Source organism: Colius striatus, chromosome 3 (assembly GCF_028858725.1).
Source record: "Colius striatus isolate bColStr4 chromosome 3, bColStr4.1.hap1, whole genome shotgun sequence".
Lineage (NCBI taxonomy): Eukaryota > Metazoa > Chordata > Aves > Coliiformes > Coliidae > Colius > Colius striatus.
The window spans coordinates 98914113-98936012 of NC_084761.1; the positions used below are offsets into that span (position 1 = coordinate 98914113).

The window sequence follows — 21900 nt, forward strand, 5'->3', positions numbered from 1 at the left end:
GTGTCAGTGACTTGTAACAATAAACAAACTTCAAGTGGTACAAAGTTTGTGTGGCACCAAATAACAAGGGCAAGTCCCAGCCTCCTGGGTTAGCCAGAAGCAAGAGATGAATATTCATGTGAAGGTGACCAAATGCCATGTGTCCAGAGACAAAGGATGTAGCTTTTCTTACAGAAGGGAAAAATTTATCCCAGACAGCTGTGACCTGAAAAGAATTGCAGGTGACAATGGGTCATCAGCTGGACATCAGCCTTGCAGTGACCCTGTGGCCAGAAGGCTCATGGTACCAATACAACACTGAGGAAGGGCAGATGGATCAGATTCTCTTTGTGTTTGTGTTCTGCCCACTCCTGGCACCCCCAGACTGAGACAAATCCTGAAACATGATGATTTTTTGCAAAAAAAACCCCCACATAAGTGAGTAAATGACTGGAAAAGGTGCTTTAGAGCGAAAGGCTACAGGAACTCAATCTGCTCAACTGATCACAGGGGAGGTGGGTTGATCCCAGACCTCAGGAATCAACTATGTGAACACCAAAGGATTGATAACAGCAGATTTCTGCCTCTAGCAGAGAGATCTGTGGCTGAAATTTGACTGTAATTTTCTACAGCATCCAAACCAGCTCTAAGTTTTCCTCTTAGAAAACACACTGAGATTTCACCACAGCCTTAGAAGCCAATTGGCACACAGGGAATCCACAGTCAGTGCTCCTTAGGGCCTCCAGAGAGGTACCAACATCCCCCTCTCTGCCCAGTTGAGGTGAACATTCCTGAATCTGTGGAAATGATTTAGATGCTTTCATCCTCATGTGAATGAAAGTGATGTTTCTGAGATCCTTAGTTGTGATAACACCATTGCCTAATGGAGCATCCAGGATTGAACCTGCTCTCGGTGTCACTCGGATCAGTTCTCATCTGGTAATTAAAACCATTAAGGACTGCTGCCAGCCGCTCGCTCCTCGACCACTGGTGTTTAATCCTTTCTAAAGCTCAGCAAGGACAACATGACACTTACCACTGGCTTCAGGAGTATTGGCTCAGTCCCCAAAAGCAGAAGCCCCTACTAATTGGAAGGAAAGCAGTAATCTTCTTAGCTTCTAGCAGCGGTAGATGGTGATATCTGCAGATTTTACACCTGAGCTGGGTGTGCATCACACACTGAGCAGTGCATTATGTATTTCCCATAGCCACAGGTAGCTAAATCTCAGTTCTCTGATGCCCAAAGCAGTCTTAAATCATAAACTATTGTTATTATCCTGGTTGATAATAAACTGACCATGAGCAGCAATGTGGGCTCGTGGGCAAGAAGCCAATGGCAGCCTGGGGGCATTGAGGAGAGTGTGGGCAGCAGGGTCAGGGAGGTTGTGCTGCCCCTCTGCTCTGCCAGAGCTGCTGAGGCTTCATCTGGAGTCCTGTGTCCAGTTCTGGGCTCCCCAGCTCCAGAGGGACAGGGAAGTGCTGGAGAGAGGCCAGTGCAGGGACACCAAGATGCTGAGGGGACTGGAGCATCTTCCTGAGGAGGAAAGGCTGTGGGACCTGGGGCTGTTCAGTCTGGAGAAGAGGAGACTGAGGGGGGATCTCATTAATAGTTACAAATATCTCACTGGTGGGTGTCAGGAGGCTGGGGCAGCACTGTTTTTTGTTTGTATCCAGTGACAGGACAAGGGCACAAAAAGTGCCATTTAAACATAAGGAAAAACTGTGTCAGTGTTTGAGTGAGGGAGCCCTGGCACAGGCTGCCCAGGGAGGGTGTGGACGCTCCTTCCTTGGAGCTCTTCAAGACCCACCTGGACACGTTCCTGTGTGACCTGATCTAGGTGGGAGCTGCTTCTGCAGGGGGGTTGCACTGGATGATCTCTAAAGGTCCCTTCCAACCCCACCATTCTGTGATTCTATGATTCTATGAAATGATCTGCTCCTCTCAGCAGCCATCATCGTGTTTTGCCACTAGGGATATGACTCTAAACACCAGCCTTGTGCCACAGGTGCCCCAGCTCACCTACGGTGCCAGCAGAAAGTGCCCAGCTCCTGAGCCAGCCCTGGGGGAAGGCAGCACCAGGCTGCTGGGATCAGAAGTCGCTCTGCTATTTTTATCCATTGACATGTCTCTTCATTTCTTGGTCCTCAGAAAGCAACTACCAGATCTCCATGGTGACTGCTGTCAGAGGCCAGGTTGCCTCGCTGGTGTCAGCACATCCAAAGCAACATCCATCTGGTTTTGCACTTTTGGCAGCCGTGGGCAGTGATATGCAAGGGCTGGTGAACTTCACAGGAACTAACAAAGTTTTTGGCTGGCTGTCCTTGCCCCTCCTGTGTTGTTCCAGCCACGATGCATTGTGTTTGGAGAAGTTCTTTCACTTCCTCATTTATCTGATGATACAGAGCACGCAGCCTCAGCAGGCAGAGGTGAGGCAAGCCAGAGGCGTGCTCTTACAATTAGTGTAGTTTATTTATATCTCAGAAGATGAAACATCAAAAGCAAACACAGAAACCCTCGGTGGTGTGCACAGCCTGCTCTCAGTCCTGCTCTTCATCCCCACTGTGTCTCGGGCAGAGCGTGGGATCTCTGTGCAAGGATGGCTCCGCTGCACCGGCTGTAGCTGGGAACAGGATCCTTCCAGTGTCATTTTCACAACACGATATAATAACAATAACAACCAGCTGCTTCCAAGGAAGGGAGCAGTGCTGAGAGCTGCAGGGTTAAGCCTCTGGGAGACCTTGACTTCCAGGGGTGTTTCTGGAGGCTAGTGGTGTGTTTTGGAGGAGGCTTCACTATGTCCTTGGGTGAAGGTGCTTCCTGGGTTGCACAGCTTGGGGAGGGATGAACTGCAGCTCGTTTTAGGATCAAGCTGAAATGTGGTTTGGCATCAACAGGGGGCTTTCTTTGGGGCCACAGTCAACAGCACCTATTCAGGCTGGTGATGTTTATGGGGCTGAGGGACAGGGCGGGTGAGAAGTTGATCCCTCATGGGGCAGGGGATGCCTCTGCTTGGGGCAGTGACACAGGTTCATGCATGCTGGGACCTCCCCTCATGGTAGGTGACAGCAGTGTCCCTGCCATGGGGCTATATCCCCTCACGGGTGTGTGTCACGGCCATGGGGTGACAGTGCTGCCATGGCAGCTGTGCCCCTCACAGGGAAGGATGTGGGGTCACCGCCACGGGGCTGAAACCCCTCACGGTGGGCGTCATGGCCACGGGGCTGTGTCCCCTCACGGAGGAGGACACGGGCTTACTGCCATGGCAATGAATCCCCTCATGACGCTGCCGTGCCTACAGGACTGTGCTCCCTCAGGGGACAGTCGGCAGCTGCCGCTATGTGGACATCCCCGCTCCGGGCAGCGGGGACGAGGGGCGACACCCCCTGGCTTCAGCCTTCCATCCCGCGGCCAGGGCTGATGATGGGGCCAGCCGAGCCGAGCCGAGCCGAGCCGAGCCGAGCCGTGCCGAGCCGTGCCGTGCCGTGCCGAGCCGAGCCGAGCCGAGCCGTGCCGAGCCGTGCCGTGCCGTGCCGAGCCGAGCCGAGCCGAACCGTGCCGAGCCGAGCCGTGCCGTGCCGAGCCGCAGCGCCGGCGCAGGCCGCACCGCCCCCCGCCCTCCCGCACTACATTTCCCGGCGTGCCGGGCGCGGCGGGGCCGGGCTGGGCCGCGCGGAGCGGAGCGGGGCGGGCGGCCCCGGCGCTAGTGCTTGCCCGGGGCGGTGGAGCGCCGGGCCGTAAGCCGGGCAGGGCAGGTGGGTCGGTTCAGCCCCATGGAGCGGGGGAAGATGGCGGAGCTGGAGAGCCTGGAGACGGCGGCGGAGCACGAGCGGATCCTGCGGGAGATCGAGAGCACGGACACGGCCTGCATCGGCCCCACGCTCAGGTGCGGCCGGGGCGGGGCGGCGGGTCCCGGGGCGCGCAGCCCGGGCGGGGGGGCTCGGAGGATGGGGGGTTTCCCATCGCCACCGACCCCTCCTCGCAACTTGGGAGAAATCGCGGCGTTTTGGTTGTGGCTGTGTTTTTGATAGTCGTCTCTGCGAACCGCCTGCAGCCCCCCTCGCTTCCCACCTCCCTCCGGGCTGCCCGCGAGGGGCTGAGGCTCGGTCCCCGGCTCCGCGCCCTTGGCCCAGGCTGGGGGTCGGGGTCTCGGTGTTCTCCGGTGCCTGTCTGCGGTGGCAGCTCCTGGGCGGGCGCTGCCCCTCCGGCTTCACCTCCTGCTCGGGGCCTGTGCCTCAGTAGCCCCTCCGGCAGCTCGGGGGGTACCCACAGCCCCGTGCCACCCTCTGTGATCTGCTTCAGAGGGGAAAGGAGGGTATTTCCCTGCCCTTAGCCTAGAATCTGTCCGAGTTATTCTCTAATGCCTCGCCTGCCCTTTCTTGTCAATTTCCGTCAATTTCACCGACGAGCCCGTGGCTGATTGTGAAGCCGTGGCTACGGGTACAATTACCGTCCTGATCATGATATGAGTTAATGCCTCTGTTGGCTTAATGGATCCTTTGTTCTCCTATTAAGCATCTTTTGCCAGTGATTCTTGCAGTACCCTTCAGCTGGGAGAACCCTTTGCCTCATCCAGCTCTCCTCCTGGCCGAGGAGCGCAGATGGATGTAGCTGCTTGCCCAGCAGCTCTGCCCCTTGGCTTTGCCTTTTCCTTCCTTTCTGTGAGCCTGCCTCTGGTGTTTCAGCCTTTCAGGTGTTTCTTTGTGATGCTGGTTGGGATTTGGCAGCAGTGGCTTCTGCTGTGGTGTTAATCTGAGAGGTATGGTAGCTGTCTGTTAACTGAAGCCTGTGTCTGATGAGAAATCACCTGTTTTTTACCAAAACCACGGTGTTTTAGATGCATTATGCATGTTAAAGACCTTTTCTCCCTAGCTGAATCACATACTGTTAGTATTACTGTCCTGGTAGAAGCCCTGTGAATGGATTTGGCAAACTGGAGCCTCTTCATCCCTCCTTCTCCTTCTTTAAAGTAAACCCGAAGTTCTCTCAAGAACTTTGCATTGAAACCAAAATGCATGACTTGCAGCACGGAGCACAGGTGTGGGTGTTTATCCTCTGCAAGGCTGATGCTACAAATGGGTAGAGGATATGACTTATAGCTCTTTGTAACCACGTTGGCAATGCTGAGAGGTGGGGAAAGATAGAGGTGTGTTACCAGAAACGCTCTAAATAGCTGCATCATTACAAACTTAAATCCAGTGCTTTACTTTGTTGCCCTTTGTGGCAAGAGGGACCCGGTGCCCTTTCACTGGGCAGCGCAGCTGGTTTCACTTTCCTCTCTTCAGCTGCCCTGCATCAGCCCAGGAGCTGCTGAACTCGAAATCACAGTGCCAGGTGGGAGTGTTTGGCTAGAAACAGGACTGGAGCCTCTTGTCCCACCCCCTCCACAATAGCTCTTTGTTTCTTTTGGATATTTAAGTTTTACAGACTCATGATTGGAAGTGACCCACATGGCTGTCTTTACAAGGAAATGGCTTTTCAGCCGTTTGACTTGCTGTGATACTGCAACACTGGCACGAAATGGAGATGGGAAAGCTTTTCCTTTGTGGAGCAATTAGGACACTGAACTTACCTTGCTGTGGGGTTGCTCATTTGTTTAGGCTTTTGTTTCCTTTTTGCAGCTTGCTGCTTGAAGTTCTCCTGTGAAAGGGAAACCGAAGGGTAGGAGATGCTGAGAGTTGTTGGATTTGTTAACCAAACTGAAAGAACTGGTTTGAAACGTCTGGGAACTGCCAGGATGAAGAGGGGAGGAGGGTGGCTTTTTGGTTCTTTCCATTTCATACAGCTAAGTGCAGTTGATCTTGTTTCTTTGTATTAAGGTTAGATGAGGAGTTGAGCTTAATGTCTATCTCTGTTTCTTTGTATTAAGGTTAGATGAGGAGTTGAGCTTAATGTCTATCTCTGCATCCTCACAGAAGAAACACTGTGTCTGGGGTAAAGAAAGTTAATGCTTTGCTAGCATTAAGTATTGAAGTGCTGTCAGGAGTGTTATGATGATGTAAGTGTAAGCAATACCCCCTCTAAGGATTTTTAGAGTTGAAACTAGACCAGCTCAGGGTAAACATGATGTGCTGGACAGTCTGGAAAAGAGGATGATGGAAAAAAAGGTGACTCACGTCTTGTAGGCATCATGGAAGAAATGTGTCTCCAGGAGCCAGGCTGGCTTCCTTTCTAGGAACAGCAGTCCCAAAGTGCAGTTTAGAAGTAAGCTGGACTGTCAGGCTCCTGCTGCCAGTGGGACCTGGTTGGCAGAATTGCTCTTGTATCAGTTTCTGCCTCGGTGAGAGTGAGGTACCGTGAGTGCAGCCGCTCTGCGTGTTCCTGGCAGAGCGCTCAAAACCCAACGACTGTCATCGATGGGTGACAGAGGGGTTAAGATCTTAAACTGAAGGTCCAACTAATCCATCTGTCTGGGTGGGTTTGTGTCCCACCCATCAGGGAGAGTGTTTTCTGTTACAAAAAAGAAATAGCAAGTGTAGTAATTCTTGCCCTGGGGCAGGGGAAGGATGAGATGCCTTCTTGAAGTCCTTTCCAGCCCTCTCTGTTCTTCTGCTCTGTGCTCCTGGGACTGCGTTGTGCTGGGCACTGTGCAGATGTGGGATGAAGTTTGCCCCTCCTCAAGGAGAGGAACTGAATTCTAAGGATAAAATGGGAGATGAGGACACGCAGGCAAGTGTTGCAACAGCCTTGGTCTGTGTGATGAGCTGTGTCAGGCTCGTGTCTTGTTATGCCGGTGGCTCTGATGCCATTGAGGTCACAGAATCTTAAGGGTTGGAAGGGACCTCAAAAGACCATCTAGTCCTTTCTGTTTCACTTCATACCTGACAGTGTATGTTGTTGTGTTTCAAGGAGGATGCTGAGCCAGTTCAGTGAGTCTTTGTGGGGATCCCTTTAAATCTATGATGTACCTGATCCCCTTCAGGATGTCTTTCCTGCTATTTAACCTCTACTGATGATACCCATTGCTCCTAATCCCAGTTCCTTCTGCTGTTCCAATGCCTCTTGTATCTCTCTCACGTTATGTGCCTTGATTTTGTGGAGTGTTTTTGGATCCCCTCTCTGTGTCTATGCTTTGGAGAATCACTTAATTCTGCAGGATCAGATAACCTTCTGGTGGAAAAGAAACTCTTTCTTGTTTAAAACCACCTCTCAGCTAAGCTGGGACACCTGAGTGCTCTCATTTCTATTACCCTCCCTTGACCGATCAAGTTTGTTGCTCTTTGGTGAACTTTCTGTCCATTTCAGCTGTTTGGGGGGTGTGTGTTTGTTTGTTTGCTTTAGTGATAGGAAGTTAGTCATAGTAAACCATAATATTTTAGCAGCAGTCAGTGGAAGGGGGGGATGTTTGTGTGTATCTGCCAGGCTGCCTCTGTGGTTTGTAATCAAACTTTGAGGAGAGGCTTGTCCCTCACTCTGCGAGCTCATACAGCCTTTGCTGAGTGCTTGTCCTGAGACATAGCATCATTGCTTCTAGTATATAAAGGTGCTTCTAGTATATAGAGGTTACTTTATTGCACAGCTGACCCTCTCTTGCTTTCTTCTATGGCCCTCTGTTTGTCTCCCTTTAGTTTAACTTCTCCCTGGCCCCGTCTTTTGTGCTGCACTCCTAGATTGTAAACGATTAACTCGATCTGATACAGAAGAAAGGCAGGAGAAACAGATTGCTTTGCATGACACCTCAGAAATAGGAGCTGTATAACTGCACCCTGTGCTCAGCCTGTCATCTAAAGATCACAGAATGGTGGGGTTGGAAGGGACATTTAGAGCTCATCCAGTCCAACCCTCCTGCAGGAGCAGCTCCCACCTAGATCAAGCCACACAGGAACGTGTCCACGTGGGTCTTGAAGACCTCCAAGGAAGGAGCCTCCACACCCTCCCTGGGCAGCCTGTGCCAGGGCTCCAGATGAACCTGTGTGATTACCTGAGTTGTTAATCATTTTGAAGAGTCCCTCCTTTCAGCCTGCAGATGTTGTGCTGTCCTTTCCCGTGCTCCTCTGCACTGTCCTTTAACCCTGCTGTCTGCTCACGCTTAAAACACAGACTTGTATTTTCAAGTCACTTTGTTTCAGTTTTACAGCTCGAGCTCTGCAAGCCTCTTGCTCCCAAACCCCTTTTTCCTCCTCTCAAGGTTTTTTTGCAGCTTTTTGAATGTAGTGAAGGATTTTTAAGCAGCATTTGATTAGAAAAAAGCCCCATCTGGCCATGGAGATGTAGTTACAGCATTCCTGCTCTCTCCTCACCACTTCACAGGCAGATACAATTACACTGATACTGGAGTAGTCTCCTGCTTGTACACAGAGAGACTGGAGAAGCTTTCTTTTCTCCAGAGTTGTAACAAGGGTTGTTCCTTAGTGCAGGGTCACTTTCTGGGAAGCACAGTTGTCTGTAGGTATGGATCATGCTCCCCATTGCTACATCTGTACCTTTGCACTTGGGCTGTGGGGAGGATCAAGACTTCCAAGCGATAGTTCTCCACAGCTGCCTGATTTCATGGTTTGTTATCCTGCCAGCTTTTGTGTCATCTGCAAATGATATCACCAGTCTCTTTTTTTTCTTGTTAGGTATATATTTGCTTTCTAGATTGTTCCTTAGTGGTTGAAACTTTTATCCATTGTGTTGGGACTAGAACTTGCCCCTTTAGAAAACTGGGAGATGTGGTATCTCAGACAGTGATTAATCATTCACTCTCTGCTTTTAAACAGAGCTCTATTCTTAATAGCACTTTCAGATTTGTCTGCTTGGTGTGTTCAGAGAGATTCCAATGTTGTTTAACCCAAGAATTAAATGGTGCACACTCGATAGGGTGGTGTTCCTACTAAACAGCTCTTGACTGAGTTTAAAGTAGGAGTGGACTTAAGCTCTCTTCCCTAAACCCTTTATCACCTCTTCCATGACTGTGTCTGGGATCAGTGTTGCTCTGGCAGTACCTGGATGACTTGTTTACTGTTCTGGCAGGGTGGCATGTTCATTCCATGCCTGTAACCTCCTCTGTGCCCGTGTTTATCTTCAACAGCAGAGCCAGAGGTCCTCAAATGCTGGGGTTTTTTAGGATTCTGAGTCATCTGGCTTGAATGCTTGACAAATAATGTTCTCATTTGTGTCTCATGGATAGAACTAACCTCATGTTCAATAGGACATCACTTTAGGTCCTCCTTGAAATCCCTTGTCTCTTGCTATATGTGGTAGTGTTGAGACACCTGAGCTGGGAGGCAGAGGTGCTGTTGACTGCAGCCCATCTTGCTGATAGTATTCAATCAGCTCTGGTCCAGGCTGGAGTGACAGTGCAAGTAGCAGCAGCTTGTCTGAGATCCTGACTTCTGAGCCAGTACTGGTGACCTGGAGGGGCCATGTTCTCTGGTTTATTTTCTTCTATAGCTTCAAGCTGGAGCTATTACAGCCCAGTTACTGTGTCATTGAGGTTTCTGTTGCTGCACTTGGAAAACTGAGGCTTCGCTCTTAGACAAAGTTATGGATGGGGTCCAGCAAGTGCTGAGGCTCTTGCCTAGCCCCTCTGAGCTCCCCAGTGTCTCCTTAGTTGAAAGTTGCAGCATTAGGGGTAAACTTGGTTGCAAAATGGATATGGATGGAATAATAACTGAGCTAAAAATGTTTTGCTTTAATACAGCTCTGCTTCAACATATTTTACTGTGTGGTAGCACAAATACAGCTTGCAGCCCAGGGAGAAGGTTGTGTGGGGATGGGAGTGAGGCATTTGGTGATGGCAAAAGTCAAGATTGAGTCTTGCAAGAGTTTGTCCAACCAGACACTAACCTGCTGTGTCGTTTCTAGCCCACAGTCAGAGGCATTAATGTGGGCATAATCAAGCTGCTTGCAGTTAAGCACACATTGCTTCCCACTGTTGAGGCTGTGGAGTGTAGTTTGCTGGGCCAGGACTGGCTTAAATGGTTTCCCTGTCTTTGATTTCTCCCTCCCAAGTGTTGATGTGTTACAGCATTCATGTGGGTGCTGAAACACAACCCTCCCGTTTCCCACCTTACTTATTTTTTCAGCTGGATCTGTTTGCTCCCACTTCATCTTGGGCTTATTTTGTGGCTTCCTAGTGTCTAGACTGACACAAGGGATTTGGTGGCAGGATACAAGTTCTGAGGGCCAGCTGTGCTGTTAGGCATCAAAGGTCCATGAACTTGAACATGTCCTTCCATCAGCTACCTGCAATTCCCTCAGCTGGTGGTATGCTGTTTTACATAGCTGGAGAGCATGGCTGGTTTATGATGGGTTGGATGAGCATGGAAACCTTGGCACAATAAGGAGCAGCTGTTTGAGTCTTCTGGGTTGGGTGCTAAGAATGAGGGCTGCTCAAGCTGGTCCTAATCTCTGCTGCAGTGGGTGAGATGAGGATAATGGTCTGTGTTACAGATGTGGAGCACGGGGTGAGGGCAGGAGTCTGGTTTACCAGCTTCCCTATTTGTATTTTGGAGTGGAGGAGTGAAGATACTACAGTGTCCTTCTGACCACACTTGGGACCCCCTTTTACTGGTGGTAGGAGACTGTGCTTGCTGCCCTTTGTCCTTCAGCTGAGCCTACCTTGAGTGAGGAGAGGGGAAGGAGACCTTGGATCAACTTTGGGGTGAAGTGGACCTTCTACACAAGCCAGGGCTGGCTGAGAAGTTCCTCCTCAAGGTCTAGGGCTCAGTAAGAACTGAAGAGCAACTGAAAATTCTACAGGGTATCTGTAACAATCCCCTGAGGCTGACTGCTGTGAGAACTTGAAACAGAGCTAAAACTGCCCTGAGTTGTCCTGATGCTGCACCAACTGCGGAGTTTTGCCTTGGCTCCACCAGACTCATCTCTCCGAGTCCCATCCCTTGCTTTAGGTACAGCAGTCTGGGAGATGCCAACTGCCAGCAAAGCAGCACCATGAAGAAATAGCACAGACCACCAAGAAAAAAACTGCTGGCCACAGAGCTTGCTCAGGAAGCTGCTTGTAACAACTGTAAATTATCTGCTCATAAAAGCCTCGCAGGATCTTTTGAAGCATCTTTCAGCCCATTCTCCTGCCACCCAGACGGGGAAACTGCAGTCTCCTGCAAATGAGCCTGTGCCTCTCTTCATATGTACATAATTAAGTGTCTTTTAAAAGACAGTTCATTGCAATTCTGCTGGAATTATATTAGCATTCCCTTCTGGTCAGGCTGATGCTCTTGAACTCTGTTTTCTGTTGAGGAGAGCGATGTATCAGCAACTGCTTCTGTGAAATAATCTGTTACCAGCATTGAGGGGCCGTGGGGAGACAGACTGGTGTGGTTTAATGTGTGGAGCATCAGCAGTGTCTGCCTGGAGGTATGCTTTATTGAATTATCTCAAGTTTTATGGATGCCTTATCATTTGCAGAGCTGAGGTTCTGCAAACAACTTCGGGCTGGTGAATCCTTCTAATTCACGTAACCCTTTTTAGTCGAGTCTGAAGGGAACAGCTTGTGAGAATGTACTGCTCAATTATTTATAGCTTGTGTGTTTTCATGGTTTTCCTCACAGAAGTACATTCCTTTCTGGAGTTTTAATGAATCACTGTCAAAAGGCAGATTATCAAACTCCTCTTCCGACTCTGTGGGATGTGGTTGTGTGTCTGGGCTTTGAGGAGCTAACTGCATCTGTTTCCCTGCTTACCCTCTGTGCACCTTGTCTGTGATAGCAGTGTGAGGGAGGAGCTAAAAGGGGATATTTCCCTTGGATCTTTAGCGAGAGGCTGCTCTACTCATCTGTCTTGCTGTCTTCTGGAGTTGCCACTGTGTATGACTTAGCAGTATTTCATCTCGAGCTGGCAGCTGAGCTCATCTCTAGAGCTCTCTGCTGTCCTGCTGCTAGAGGATTGCAGAAAAATAGTAGTCTGGGGACTCAGTTGATTGCCCCTCTGTAGGCAGAGTCACACAGAAACACAGAATCTTCAGGGCTGGAAGGGATCTGGAAGGCTCATCCAGTGCAACCCCCCTGCCAGAGCAGCACCACCTAGAGCAGGGCACACAGGGACTCATCCAGCTGGGTTGGAATGTCTCCAGAGAAGGAGCCTCCACAGCCCATCTGGGCAGCCCCTGCCAGTGCTCCCTCATCTCAACAGGGAACAACTTTGTCCTTGTGTTGCTTTGGAACCTCTTCTGTTCCAACTCGTGCCCATTGCCCCTTGTCCTGTCATTGGCCATCACTGAGCACAGCCTGGCTCCAGTCTCCTCACACCCATCCTTGATGGATCTGTAACATGCATGAGGTCACCCCTCAGTCTCCTCCAGGCTGCAGAGCCCCAGCTCCCTCAGCCTTTCATCACAAGGCAGATGCTCCACTCCATCATCTCTGTGCCCTGCACTGAACTCTCTCCAGCAGCTCCCTGTCCTTCTGCAACTGAGGGGCCCAGAACTGGACACAATGTCCCAGATGTGGGCTCAGCAGGGCAGAGCAGAGGGGCAGCAGAACCTCTCTGACCTGCTGCCCACAGCCCTTCTCACCCACCCCTGGATGCCATTGGCCTTCTTGGCCACGAAGGCACGTTGCTGGGTCAGGGCTCTGAAGTCTCCTCAGCCTATGCTGTCTGTTATGCCTTCTCTGATTCCAGTTTTAGCAGTTTGAAGGATTTTTGTCTGTATTCTAAAAAGAAATAAATAAAATGCCTGTTTAGTTGAAGGCTGCAGAAACCTAATAATGCTGCCTCTCTGAGTCTTTTTCCCAGAGGAGAGCAAACACAACCTTTGAAATGACTGGAATTGCTTAATGTAGAGAAGACAAGACGAGCACACAATTCATCTTTAGATGCAGCCTCAACTGTTGAGAAGATGAAGAAAAGCTTTTCTTTTATGACAGCACACAGGCCGTGATCTGGACTACAGTTGTAGCAGCAGGGATTTAGGGGAGATGCAGAGAAGTGCTTTCTAGCTGATAGTTGAGGAAAAATAATGGGAACGTTCATCCTGGTAGTGTCAAAAGCTTTTCTTCTTTGTTGCCTCATCTCTGAGGGTAGTGAGGAGTGGGTGCTTATCAGATGAGATGAAGAGCAAATACAGACACGTGCTTCTAGTGTCTTACAGTCTGCACTTGGAAAAGTTGGGCATGGTTTGTACCAGCATTGCTCTGTTCAGGAGCTTCCCGTGGATCTTTTCTCCAAGACCCTCTCATCACCAGTTTAATGTGCTGGTGCTCTCAAATCGGAACATTTTAAGGTGATGAGTGCTGCAGTGCACTTGTTCACTGTGTGTTCCTTTAGGATTTAAAATAGATCTATTTTGTGTTAGGGTAAGGTCTAAGCTGTCGTGAATAAAGTGGCAGGTGCCAGGAGGCTGGAGCCAGGCTGTGCTCAGTGATGGCCAATGACAGGACAAGGGGCAAAGGGTACAAAGTGGAGCATAAGAGATTGCAAAGAAACACAGGGAGAAACTTGTTCCCTGTTGAGGTGAGGGAGCACTGGCAGGGGCTGCCCAGATGGGCTGTGGAGGCTCCTTCTCTGGAGACATTCAAATCCAGCTGGATGAGTCCCTGTGTGCCCTGCTCTAGGTGGTGCTGCTCTGGCAGGGGGGTTGCACTGGATGAGCTTTCCAGCTCCCTTCCAGCCCCTGAGATTCTGTGATCACAATAAATAGTCATTGAGTCTTTGTTTCAATTTTACCTTCTAAGATTGAAGGTTCTCCATTAATTCAGTCTATTCTCCTGCTAAAGCTGTTTTGACTTGCTCATTGAATTGCTTTTCTTGATCTCTTTTCTCATGCAACTATCACCTTTTTGCCATGAGGCTCAAAGATCAGAGCTGCACATAATGATCAAGATGGAGATTCACATCTTGAGATGGGCTCAGTGGCACAGTGATGGTTTTCTGCTTTGCTTTCTCATCTTGCAGTCTCTGTGGGCTGAGCCAACCCTTCTGACAATGCAGCCACAATACCACTGGCATCTCTCCTCTGTGGTACTAGTTAATTTGGAGTTCTTAGCTGTCAGGGTGCTATAAAGGGTTTGTCCCTTGTTCCTTCCCTGCAAGTGTCTTGCTCTATGCTGCTGACAGTGAGTTTTATTTCCATTATGTCACCTGATACTCAGTGTTGTAAGATCCTTTGCAGCTTTTTGCTTTGGAGTTCATCCATAGTTCTGTGTCCTCTGCAAAATGTAATCTTGATGTCCATCCCTTTTCCAAACCACTGTGAAACACCCTGAACTAGAGGAATGCCAACCATCTCTTTTTCCCTTTGAATTTTCACAGTGCTTTTAACGACTGAGTGGTTTGGTTAACCTTGTTAACAAGTTTGACTCCTTCAAAGAGGGAATAAGATGTGTAGAGGCTGCACAAAGAAGCTGCTGCCTCTTTTGCTGTATTGTGCTTTTTACATCTTTGCTAACTGTTTCATTAAAAAAAGACTGCTTTGCTCAGCCATGTTTAGTGCTCTGCAGGAGTCACTAAAGAATCTGGTGTCATGTTTTCTGTCTCCCACTTCTCCTGGTAACCACAGTGATAGGCCACAAACAACGGGTCAGAGATAACCTCTGTGACTCGCCTGTAGTGTGCTGGAGCAAACACAACTGTTTATTTTACTGAGCTGGCCCTGAGCATCTTCAAAAGTTCCATTGAAACATAAGGAAAAACTCTTTCACTGTTGAAGTGAGGGAGCCCTGACTCAGGCTGCCCAGGGAGGGTGTGGAGACTCCTTCTCAGGAGGTTTCCAAATCCACCTGGACACATTCCTGTGTGACCTGATTTGGGTGAACCTGCATTGGCAGGGAGATTGGACTAGATGTTCCAAAGAAGCATAAGGGAAAACTTGTTCCCTGTTGAGGTGAGGGAGCACTGGCAGGGGCTGCCCAGATGGGCTGTGGAGGCTCCTTCTCTGGAGACATTCCAACCCAGCTGGATGAGTCCCTGTGTGCCCTGCTCTAGGTGGTGCTGCTCTGGCAGGGGGGTTGCACTGGATGAGCTTTCCAGCTCCCTTCCAGCCCTGAAGATTCTGTGGTCTTTAAAAGTCCCTTCCAACCCCTACCATTCTATGAATTAATTTCTCAATCTGTGGCAGCAGAGATGTTTGGGGCTAGAAACTCTTTAGTCCCCTCTGTGGGATGCAGCAAGCCATTTTTCCAGCCATTCCATGAAGGAAGAGCTTTCCTGACGAAGCTCCCTCTCCCTTGCTTGCTCTGGCAGGTTTCCTGCTTCTAGTGTTTGAAGAAACTACTAATTTTTCCATGTATTTCACGTGGTTGGTTTAGCATGGATTATTTTGCACTTAGTTTACTTAAACTTGTGCTCTTTAACCTTGCGGAGTTGGAAGTTTTTTCTTTTATTCCTTGCAAGTCTCCTCTACTGCTGTTTAAGTGTTTTTCTTGAGTGATACCTGATGATAATGTTTTTTTCTTGCTCTCACAAAGCTGCCTGGTTTGGGTGTTTTACCCCTGTGCTTGCAGAGGTTTGAAGCAGAAGCACTTTCTTCTGTAGGCTGTCCTGACTCTCTGCTAACAAAACCCTTTGGCAAACTTTAAAACCCTTAATCTTGGCACAGTTCCCTCATTGCCCTGCAGAACGTCTTATCTGGAGCATTTGAAAAGTAGGGTAGAAGTACATCTGTCAGTAGTGGGTTAAGGAAAGGTGACCTTGCAGTGGGGACTGAAGTGGAGGGGATGGCTTCTGGAAATCCCTTCTCTGTGTATCAATAGGGTGCTTGGTCTTGCTTCTGTTGGTTTACATGGTTATGAGCTGAGGTCCAAAAGTGATAGCTGGGCTGGTGTGATGTCATTTAGTAGCCAGTGGTGCTCTGCAGCCCATCATAAGTGTGGGACAGTAGTTTTGGATGAGCCTCTTCCTGCTGAAGCTCTGCTCATGCAGGTAACTGCCTCCTGTGCGTGACATTCACAGTGTTTCCAATAAACATATACCCAAGTTTCTGGACAGAGCTTGTCCCACGGGGTCTGAGGAATCCCAGCATGGCTCTTCTCGAGAGCATGATGTCACCAGAGCAGTTCCTTCAGCTCAGCTTTGCCTGCTGCCCTTTGTGAGGACAGAGAGCTGCAGGCTGGGTTGTGTGTTCTGCTGGATGCTGTCCTTGTCAAGGTGGTTGAACATCCAGTGTCACAAGTTAGGTGCCACAGTTTCTTGAAGAACCTGAAAACAGGAGTCTAGGCTTCTGCTGCTGGATTTCCCAGGGCTGTACCTTAGGGAAGTAACATTAGTTAATAAAATCTGGAACAGATGTAGTTTTGGGTCCTTGTGAAGAATTGTTTCTTTGTAATACCTAACTCAGTGTCCAGATGCTGTCTGTCTTCCAGAAGTGAGGATGCACTATGTGCCTGTCTGCCTGAACATAGAATAGAATCATAGAATAGAATAGTAGGGATTGGAAGGGACTGGCAATTTGGATTTGGAAGCAGAGAGAGGATTTTGGTTTGGAACACCAGTGTATGGATCATTAGCTGTCCCTCTGGGTTGGCCTTAGGACTGGCAATTTGCTCAGGCAAGACACATGTGCACTGGTTTGTGCTCTTTCAGTCAATTAGACACAAGGGAGCTGAGCAGCATTAGTGGGACAGAACAGCAGGTGAGCAGATCATCTGTTTCTGCTGGTTCTCAACCTTAGCTATGAGGAAAGCTGAGGATGAGGCTAGTCATATCTCTGCTTTTTGGGATGGATTGGTGCCTTTGGGTGATTAAACTGCAGTTGGGAATGAGGGAAAGCTCCAAATCTGCAAAGTGACTGTTCTCTTCCAAAAATCTCTGTTGGCTTTTGTTTAGCAGCCTGTTATCTGACCTGTTTCTTAATAACTTGCTTCTGGCCTCAACATCCAGTGGGTTGTGAATGTGCCCAGTGTTGTCCCTGGCAGGAGCATGTGAAAGTAAGGGCACCCTCTGCAGAGGGAGAGGCTTTTAAGGGCACACTGGAGAGCGACCTGACCTGTCTGCCTGTTGTCCTTGTGTCAGAGCAGGACTGTCACGAGGCTGATTTCACTTTGCTTTGCCCACCCTGGGTGTGGTGACACATCCCACACAATAGATAGCGGTGCTGTCAGCAAACGTGTCCTTGCGTGTCCTGGCTGGGCGAGGAGGAAGCTCAGGGATCTGCCCTTGAGTGTATTAATAGATGAGGGTTTAGCTCTACAGTTGTGTGATGAGCTGTGGCTTGGGTACTTTAGACTCATCAGCCACTGTCCCAGCAAAAGAGTTCCTGTGTTCTTGAAAGTCCTGGGGATGCTGTTGTTCATTCCTCATGCTGAGAGGGTGAGGGTGCTGGTAGAGCTACAACAGCCCAATCCCTCCTCTGCCCTCTTCTCCCTGGGCCAGCCTGCTAATGATTCATACACATCCAAGAGGAGCTTTTTTTTTTTTGCCATCTCAGCACTGAAATAAATCCTTGCCTTGCTTTGTGATAAAAAAAGTCTCCAAAGATCTGTCCCAAGCTGCTGGCTGTCTGCACTCCCCCTGTGCAGTACCTTCTGTGGACCTCAGGGCCAAGGATACCGACCCAGCAGAGCAGGGTGTATGTGGCTGTGACTGATGCTCAGCTGCACACTTGGCTTTGAGGTTTCAGGCTTGCAAGAGTGAGCAAATAAAATCTCCTCAATCTATCAGAGAAGACAAGTGAAGGGTTTTTCCTTCTTTTTGGTTTTTCACATCACAGAATCTTAAGGGTTAGAAGGGACCTTGAAAGCTCCTCCAGTGCAACCCCCTGCCAGAGCAGGGAGAAACAGAAAGAGGAAAGATGAGTGTAAGGATGGCTTTCCACACACCTCACCCACCTCTCCACCACTCTCAGCCAAGCAATGAAGAGCTCCAAAGTAAGATAGTGGCTGGAAATGTAGAGGCAGCTCTTGGCAGTGTTTTGAGTGATGGACCATGGCTGTAGATTCAGGATGATGTCCTGAAACCCAAGTAGATGTGAACTTCCTTACTAGTAGAAGCAATCTCCTAGCAGGTGGTACCTTTTAACAGATTATTTTCCAAGTATTAACCAGCTAGCCATTGCTTTCCTTTTGGGTGGATGGTTGAACTATTTGGTGAATCCATTTCCTTCTCAGTCTGTCCTATCTGGAGAGAACTGGACACCAAAAGATTATAATCTAACTTGGCTAAAGAAACTGACCCTGAAAGGCTGATCAATGTACCAGACTCATTCTCAGCTTGCCCTTCCTGGCTGTTAGCATGATCTGATTCTTCCTTTATGAGCTGGTATGGTGAAGTTGGGTGGCATGGAGAAGACAACCAGAACTTGTGTGCCCTGCAGTGGGGAACTGCTGGAGGACGTGGAGCTGGTTAGGCTTGTGTGTGAGGCAGAAGGGTTTGGCTGGGGCTGGGTGAGACTGTAGCTTGGAGGGTGGTGGGTGAACAGGTTGGATGAGTGATCTGGTCTTGGGGGGGAGTGGAGGAAGCTGATGGCTTTTAAACTCAGAGCAAATTCACTTGTGGTCTTGCCTTAGAAACCAACCTGATGAGATGGTTTTGTGTGAGCGAGATGTTGCCTTTGGTAGAAATAGCGACTCCATGCTCAGCTTCTTCAGTGAGGACATATGATCCTAGATTAACCCTTTAAGCTTCCAGACTTGTTGCACACTTCTTCAAAGTAGGCTAGACATTTGCCCACCATGAATTGCTTGTGAACCTTCTGGTTCCAAAGAAACATAAGGAAAAACTTCCTCCCTGTGAGGGTAATACAGGACAAGGGGCAACACTTCTTTAAACTGAAGGAGGGACATTGAGATGAGATGGGAGGAAGAAGTTGTTCCTTGTGAGGGTGCTGAGGCCCTGGCACAGGCTGCCCACAGAGGCTGTGGCTGCCCCAGCCCTGGAAGCTTCCAAGGGCAGTTTGGATGGGGCTGGGAGCAGCCTGGGCTGGTGGAAAGTGTCCCTACCCATGGCAGGGGGTTGGATTAGATAAGCTTGAAGGTCTTTTCCAACTCAAACCATGTTCTCATTCTTTGAAACAATGCAACAGAGGCTAGAGCCCAGGGGTGGTGGTGATCTTTGTGGTCACTCCTCTGAATTGGCAGCATAGTGTGGTGTCTTTGCAGAGCAAGCTGCAAGTCCTATAGCTGGGCTAGGATGTGTGTATTGTGTTGAGTATGTGGGTACACTTAGGTTTGGGACCAAACTGGAAATTGGAGCTTTCCAATTTGTCCTGTGTCTGTGGCCTTTGCTGCAGGTGGGGATTTATCTTCCTGGGGTTCTGTGTGGCATCATTCAGTGACCAAAACTGCATGAGATGGTGGTTGAGGCTCCCTGCTAGCAGTGAGCTAGCACAGGCAGGATGAAAATACAACAATAATTGATATAAATGGTATTTTATAAGCTGAAATATGTTTGGGGCTATGCAATTCTACTAGGTAGGGGGTTCCTTTGTGTCCCCTTGCTCCTACCTGCTAACAATTTTCTCCTAGTGAAATTATGTTAGGAACAAGGTTTTGGATTTATCTATTGACAGAAAAAACCCCCCCTCACCAAACCAACAAGTTCTTTCTATATACTCTGTCATATGTTGGTCTTGCTTGTTTGCTTCTTGGTTTGGAAGCAGCAACTAAAAATGAACATGTCTTGTTGGTATTGTGCCACGAATTATTGCGTGCCAGACAAACTTGTGTGCACTTTATTTAGGAGAGCATTCCAAAATAGGTGCTGGAAAGGAACTTGATAGATGACACATCCATGGGTTGTAGCAAAATATGTCAGGAGTGTTTGTGGTTTGTTTTTTATAAAAGCCTCAAGTAGTATTGTGTGCCTTGAGGGGAGTTAATTCCTGCCACAAAGAGCTGTAATAGCAAAATACCCACCAGTTCTTTTCCTATAACTTTATGGACCTGCTGTGCATTTCTTGGACTGCACTTTAATCTTCATTTTGTCCATTTGCTTGATTTTCAAACTAAATCATGAAGGTCTGAAGTTAATAACAAAATATTCTCTCCTGGGAAGCACGAACTGTTTTAATTCCTCTCAGATTCTCCCAGATAATACAAATCCATGCAAAAATAACCTTGAAATTAAGTTGTGTTTTGTTATTTTCCTGAAAAACAGCTCTCTATTGGAGATCTAGGTGAGGTCAAATTCTGACTTCAGATAAAGACTGGATCCAAAACACTGTGAAGTGCCCTGTAGCTGGAATGGGGAGTGAGGCTTTGTTTAGTCTTCAGGCTCATTTCTTTAGGTTGCCCTTCCTGAATGGGTCTTGTGTCTTGTCTTGGAGTATATTTCAGTCATGCAGGTTAAAAGCAGAGCCACAAATACTGTACCAGCACAGGCTGGGGAATGAACTGTTAGATAGTACAGGGGAAAGGGAGCTGGGGGTGCTGTTGGGCAGCAGGATGAGCATGAGCCAGCAACGTGCCCTCGTGGCCAAGAGACCAGGGGCATCCTGGGGTGGATGAGAAGGGCTGTGGGCAGTAGGTCACAGAGGTTCTGCTCCCCCTCTACTCTGCCTTCTGGAATATTGTGTCCAGTTCTGGGCCCCTCAGTTGCAGAAGGACAGGGAGCTGCTGGAGAAAGTTCAGTGCAGGGCACAGAGATGCTGGAGCGGAGCATCTGCCTTGTGATGAAAGGCTGAGGGAGCTGGGGTTCTGCAGCTTGGAGGAGCCTGAGGGGTGACCTCATGCATGTTACAGATCCATCAAGGGTGGGTGTGAGGAGGCTGGAGCCAGGCTGTGCTCAGTGATGGCCAATGATAGGACAAGGGGCAACAGGGACAGGCTGCAACAGAAGAGGTTCCAAAGCAACACAAGGACAAACTTGCTCCCTGTTGAGGTGAGGGAGCACTGGCAGGGGCTGCCCAGATGGGCTGTGGAGGCTCCTCTGGAGACATTCCAGCCCAGCTGGATGAGTCCCTGTGTGCCCTGCTCTAGGTGGTGCTGCTCTGGCAGGGGGGTTGCCCTGGATGAGCTTTCCAGCTCCCTTCCCACGGACATAGGTGCTGAAGTGCTTGTTATGTTTCCTGACTGGACTCAAAGCCTTCAATCTTTAAGAGGTAACAACAACAAAACTTTGTTTGATTACACATGTGGTAAAAGTGCAGTGCAGAGGCTACAAGCAGTGGTGAGGACAGAAAAATAAATGGAAGCTGGAAATAAAAGCAGGAAGTGCAAGTCGAGGTTCAACCTGGCTCGACCCAAGTGACGTTTGTTTGAAAAATAACTTGCCTTGGAGAGCCTGGCAGTGCACAGAAAAATAAAGCTCCTTGTCAAGAAGAGAATATAATCCAAAACAAAGAGTCCTGATGGGAACAGAGCACTTGAAAGGTACTGCCAGCAGGAATTTCTTGTAGGAATCCAGTTGCTTTTGTGTTTGTGTGCTCTGTAGCTTTCAATACTCCCTGGGTCTAAGGGTTTGAGAGCTACAGGCTGCTCTGTCTTTAGCTGCAGGGCTTGGCACACTCAGACCTTCAGCTGCCTTTCCATGGGGTAGGCAGGAGTGAGGGAGAGGACCTGAGGAGCAGGGAGAAGTCAGTGCTGAAAGATGGAATGAGGTAGCAGAGAGGTCCAGGGAAAGGAAACCAGCTCTTGAGAGAGCTGTTTTCTGAATGTGTCACTCAGAAGCTGAATGCTGCCATGCTTATGGCCCTCAAGTGTGCTGTTAATGCTCTTCTTGTGCTTCCAAAGCTCAACTGAGAAGATGCTTCCTCTGAGAGCTGTGTCCAAGCTCAGTGATGGAGGTTGTGGTGAGAGCAGGGAGTGCCTGGCAGGTGGTTTCTCAACCTCCCAAAGCAACAAACTGGTTGCAGAAACAAGCTGAAACAGCTGTTCAGATTGAATGGCTCCCAGCTTAGTTTGTTTTAGGTACACTTTCTTCTATAGAAGGTACACATGCTTAAATTCAGACACAAATGTGCTTTGCTGAAGGGCTGTGAGTGTTTCCATGTTGCAGTTACAAGTAAGAAGAGGAGAATGCTGCTTGCTGTGTCTTGGACCAGCAGTTATGTTCTAAGGTTGTAGGGAGCAGTCCTGCAAAGGCTAGTGATAAAAAAACCCAGTGTTTAT

At 49.0% G+C, this 21900-nt stretch overlaps 1 protein-coding gene across 2 annotated transcripts in view; it reads left to right on the top strand.

Annotated features, from left to right (window-relative positions):
• The first annotated feature begins 3644 nt into the window (after positions 1–3644).
• The window catches only part of EXOC6B (exocyst complex component 6B), a 333967-nt gene continuing 315711 nt past the window's right edge, over positions 3645–21900 (top strand). For both annotated transcript variants that reach the window (XM_061993512.1, XM_061993513.1), the window contains exon 1: positions 3645–3863. In XM_061993512.1, the coding sequence (XP_061849496.1) occupies positions 3751–3863 (113 nt within the window). In that variant the 5' untranslated portion in view covers positions 3645–3750. The remainder of the gene's footprint in view (positions 3864–21900) is intronic.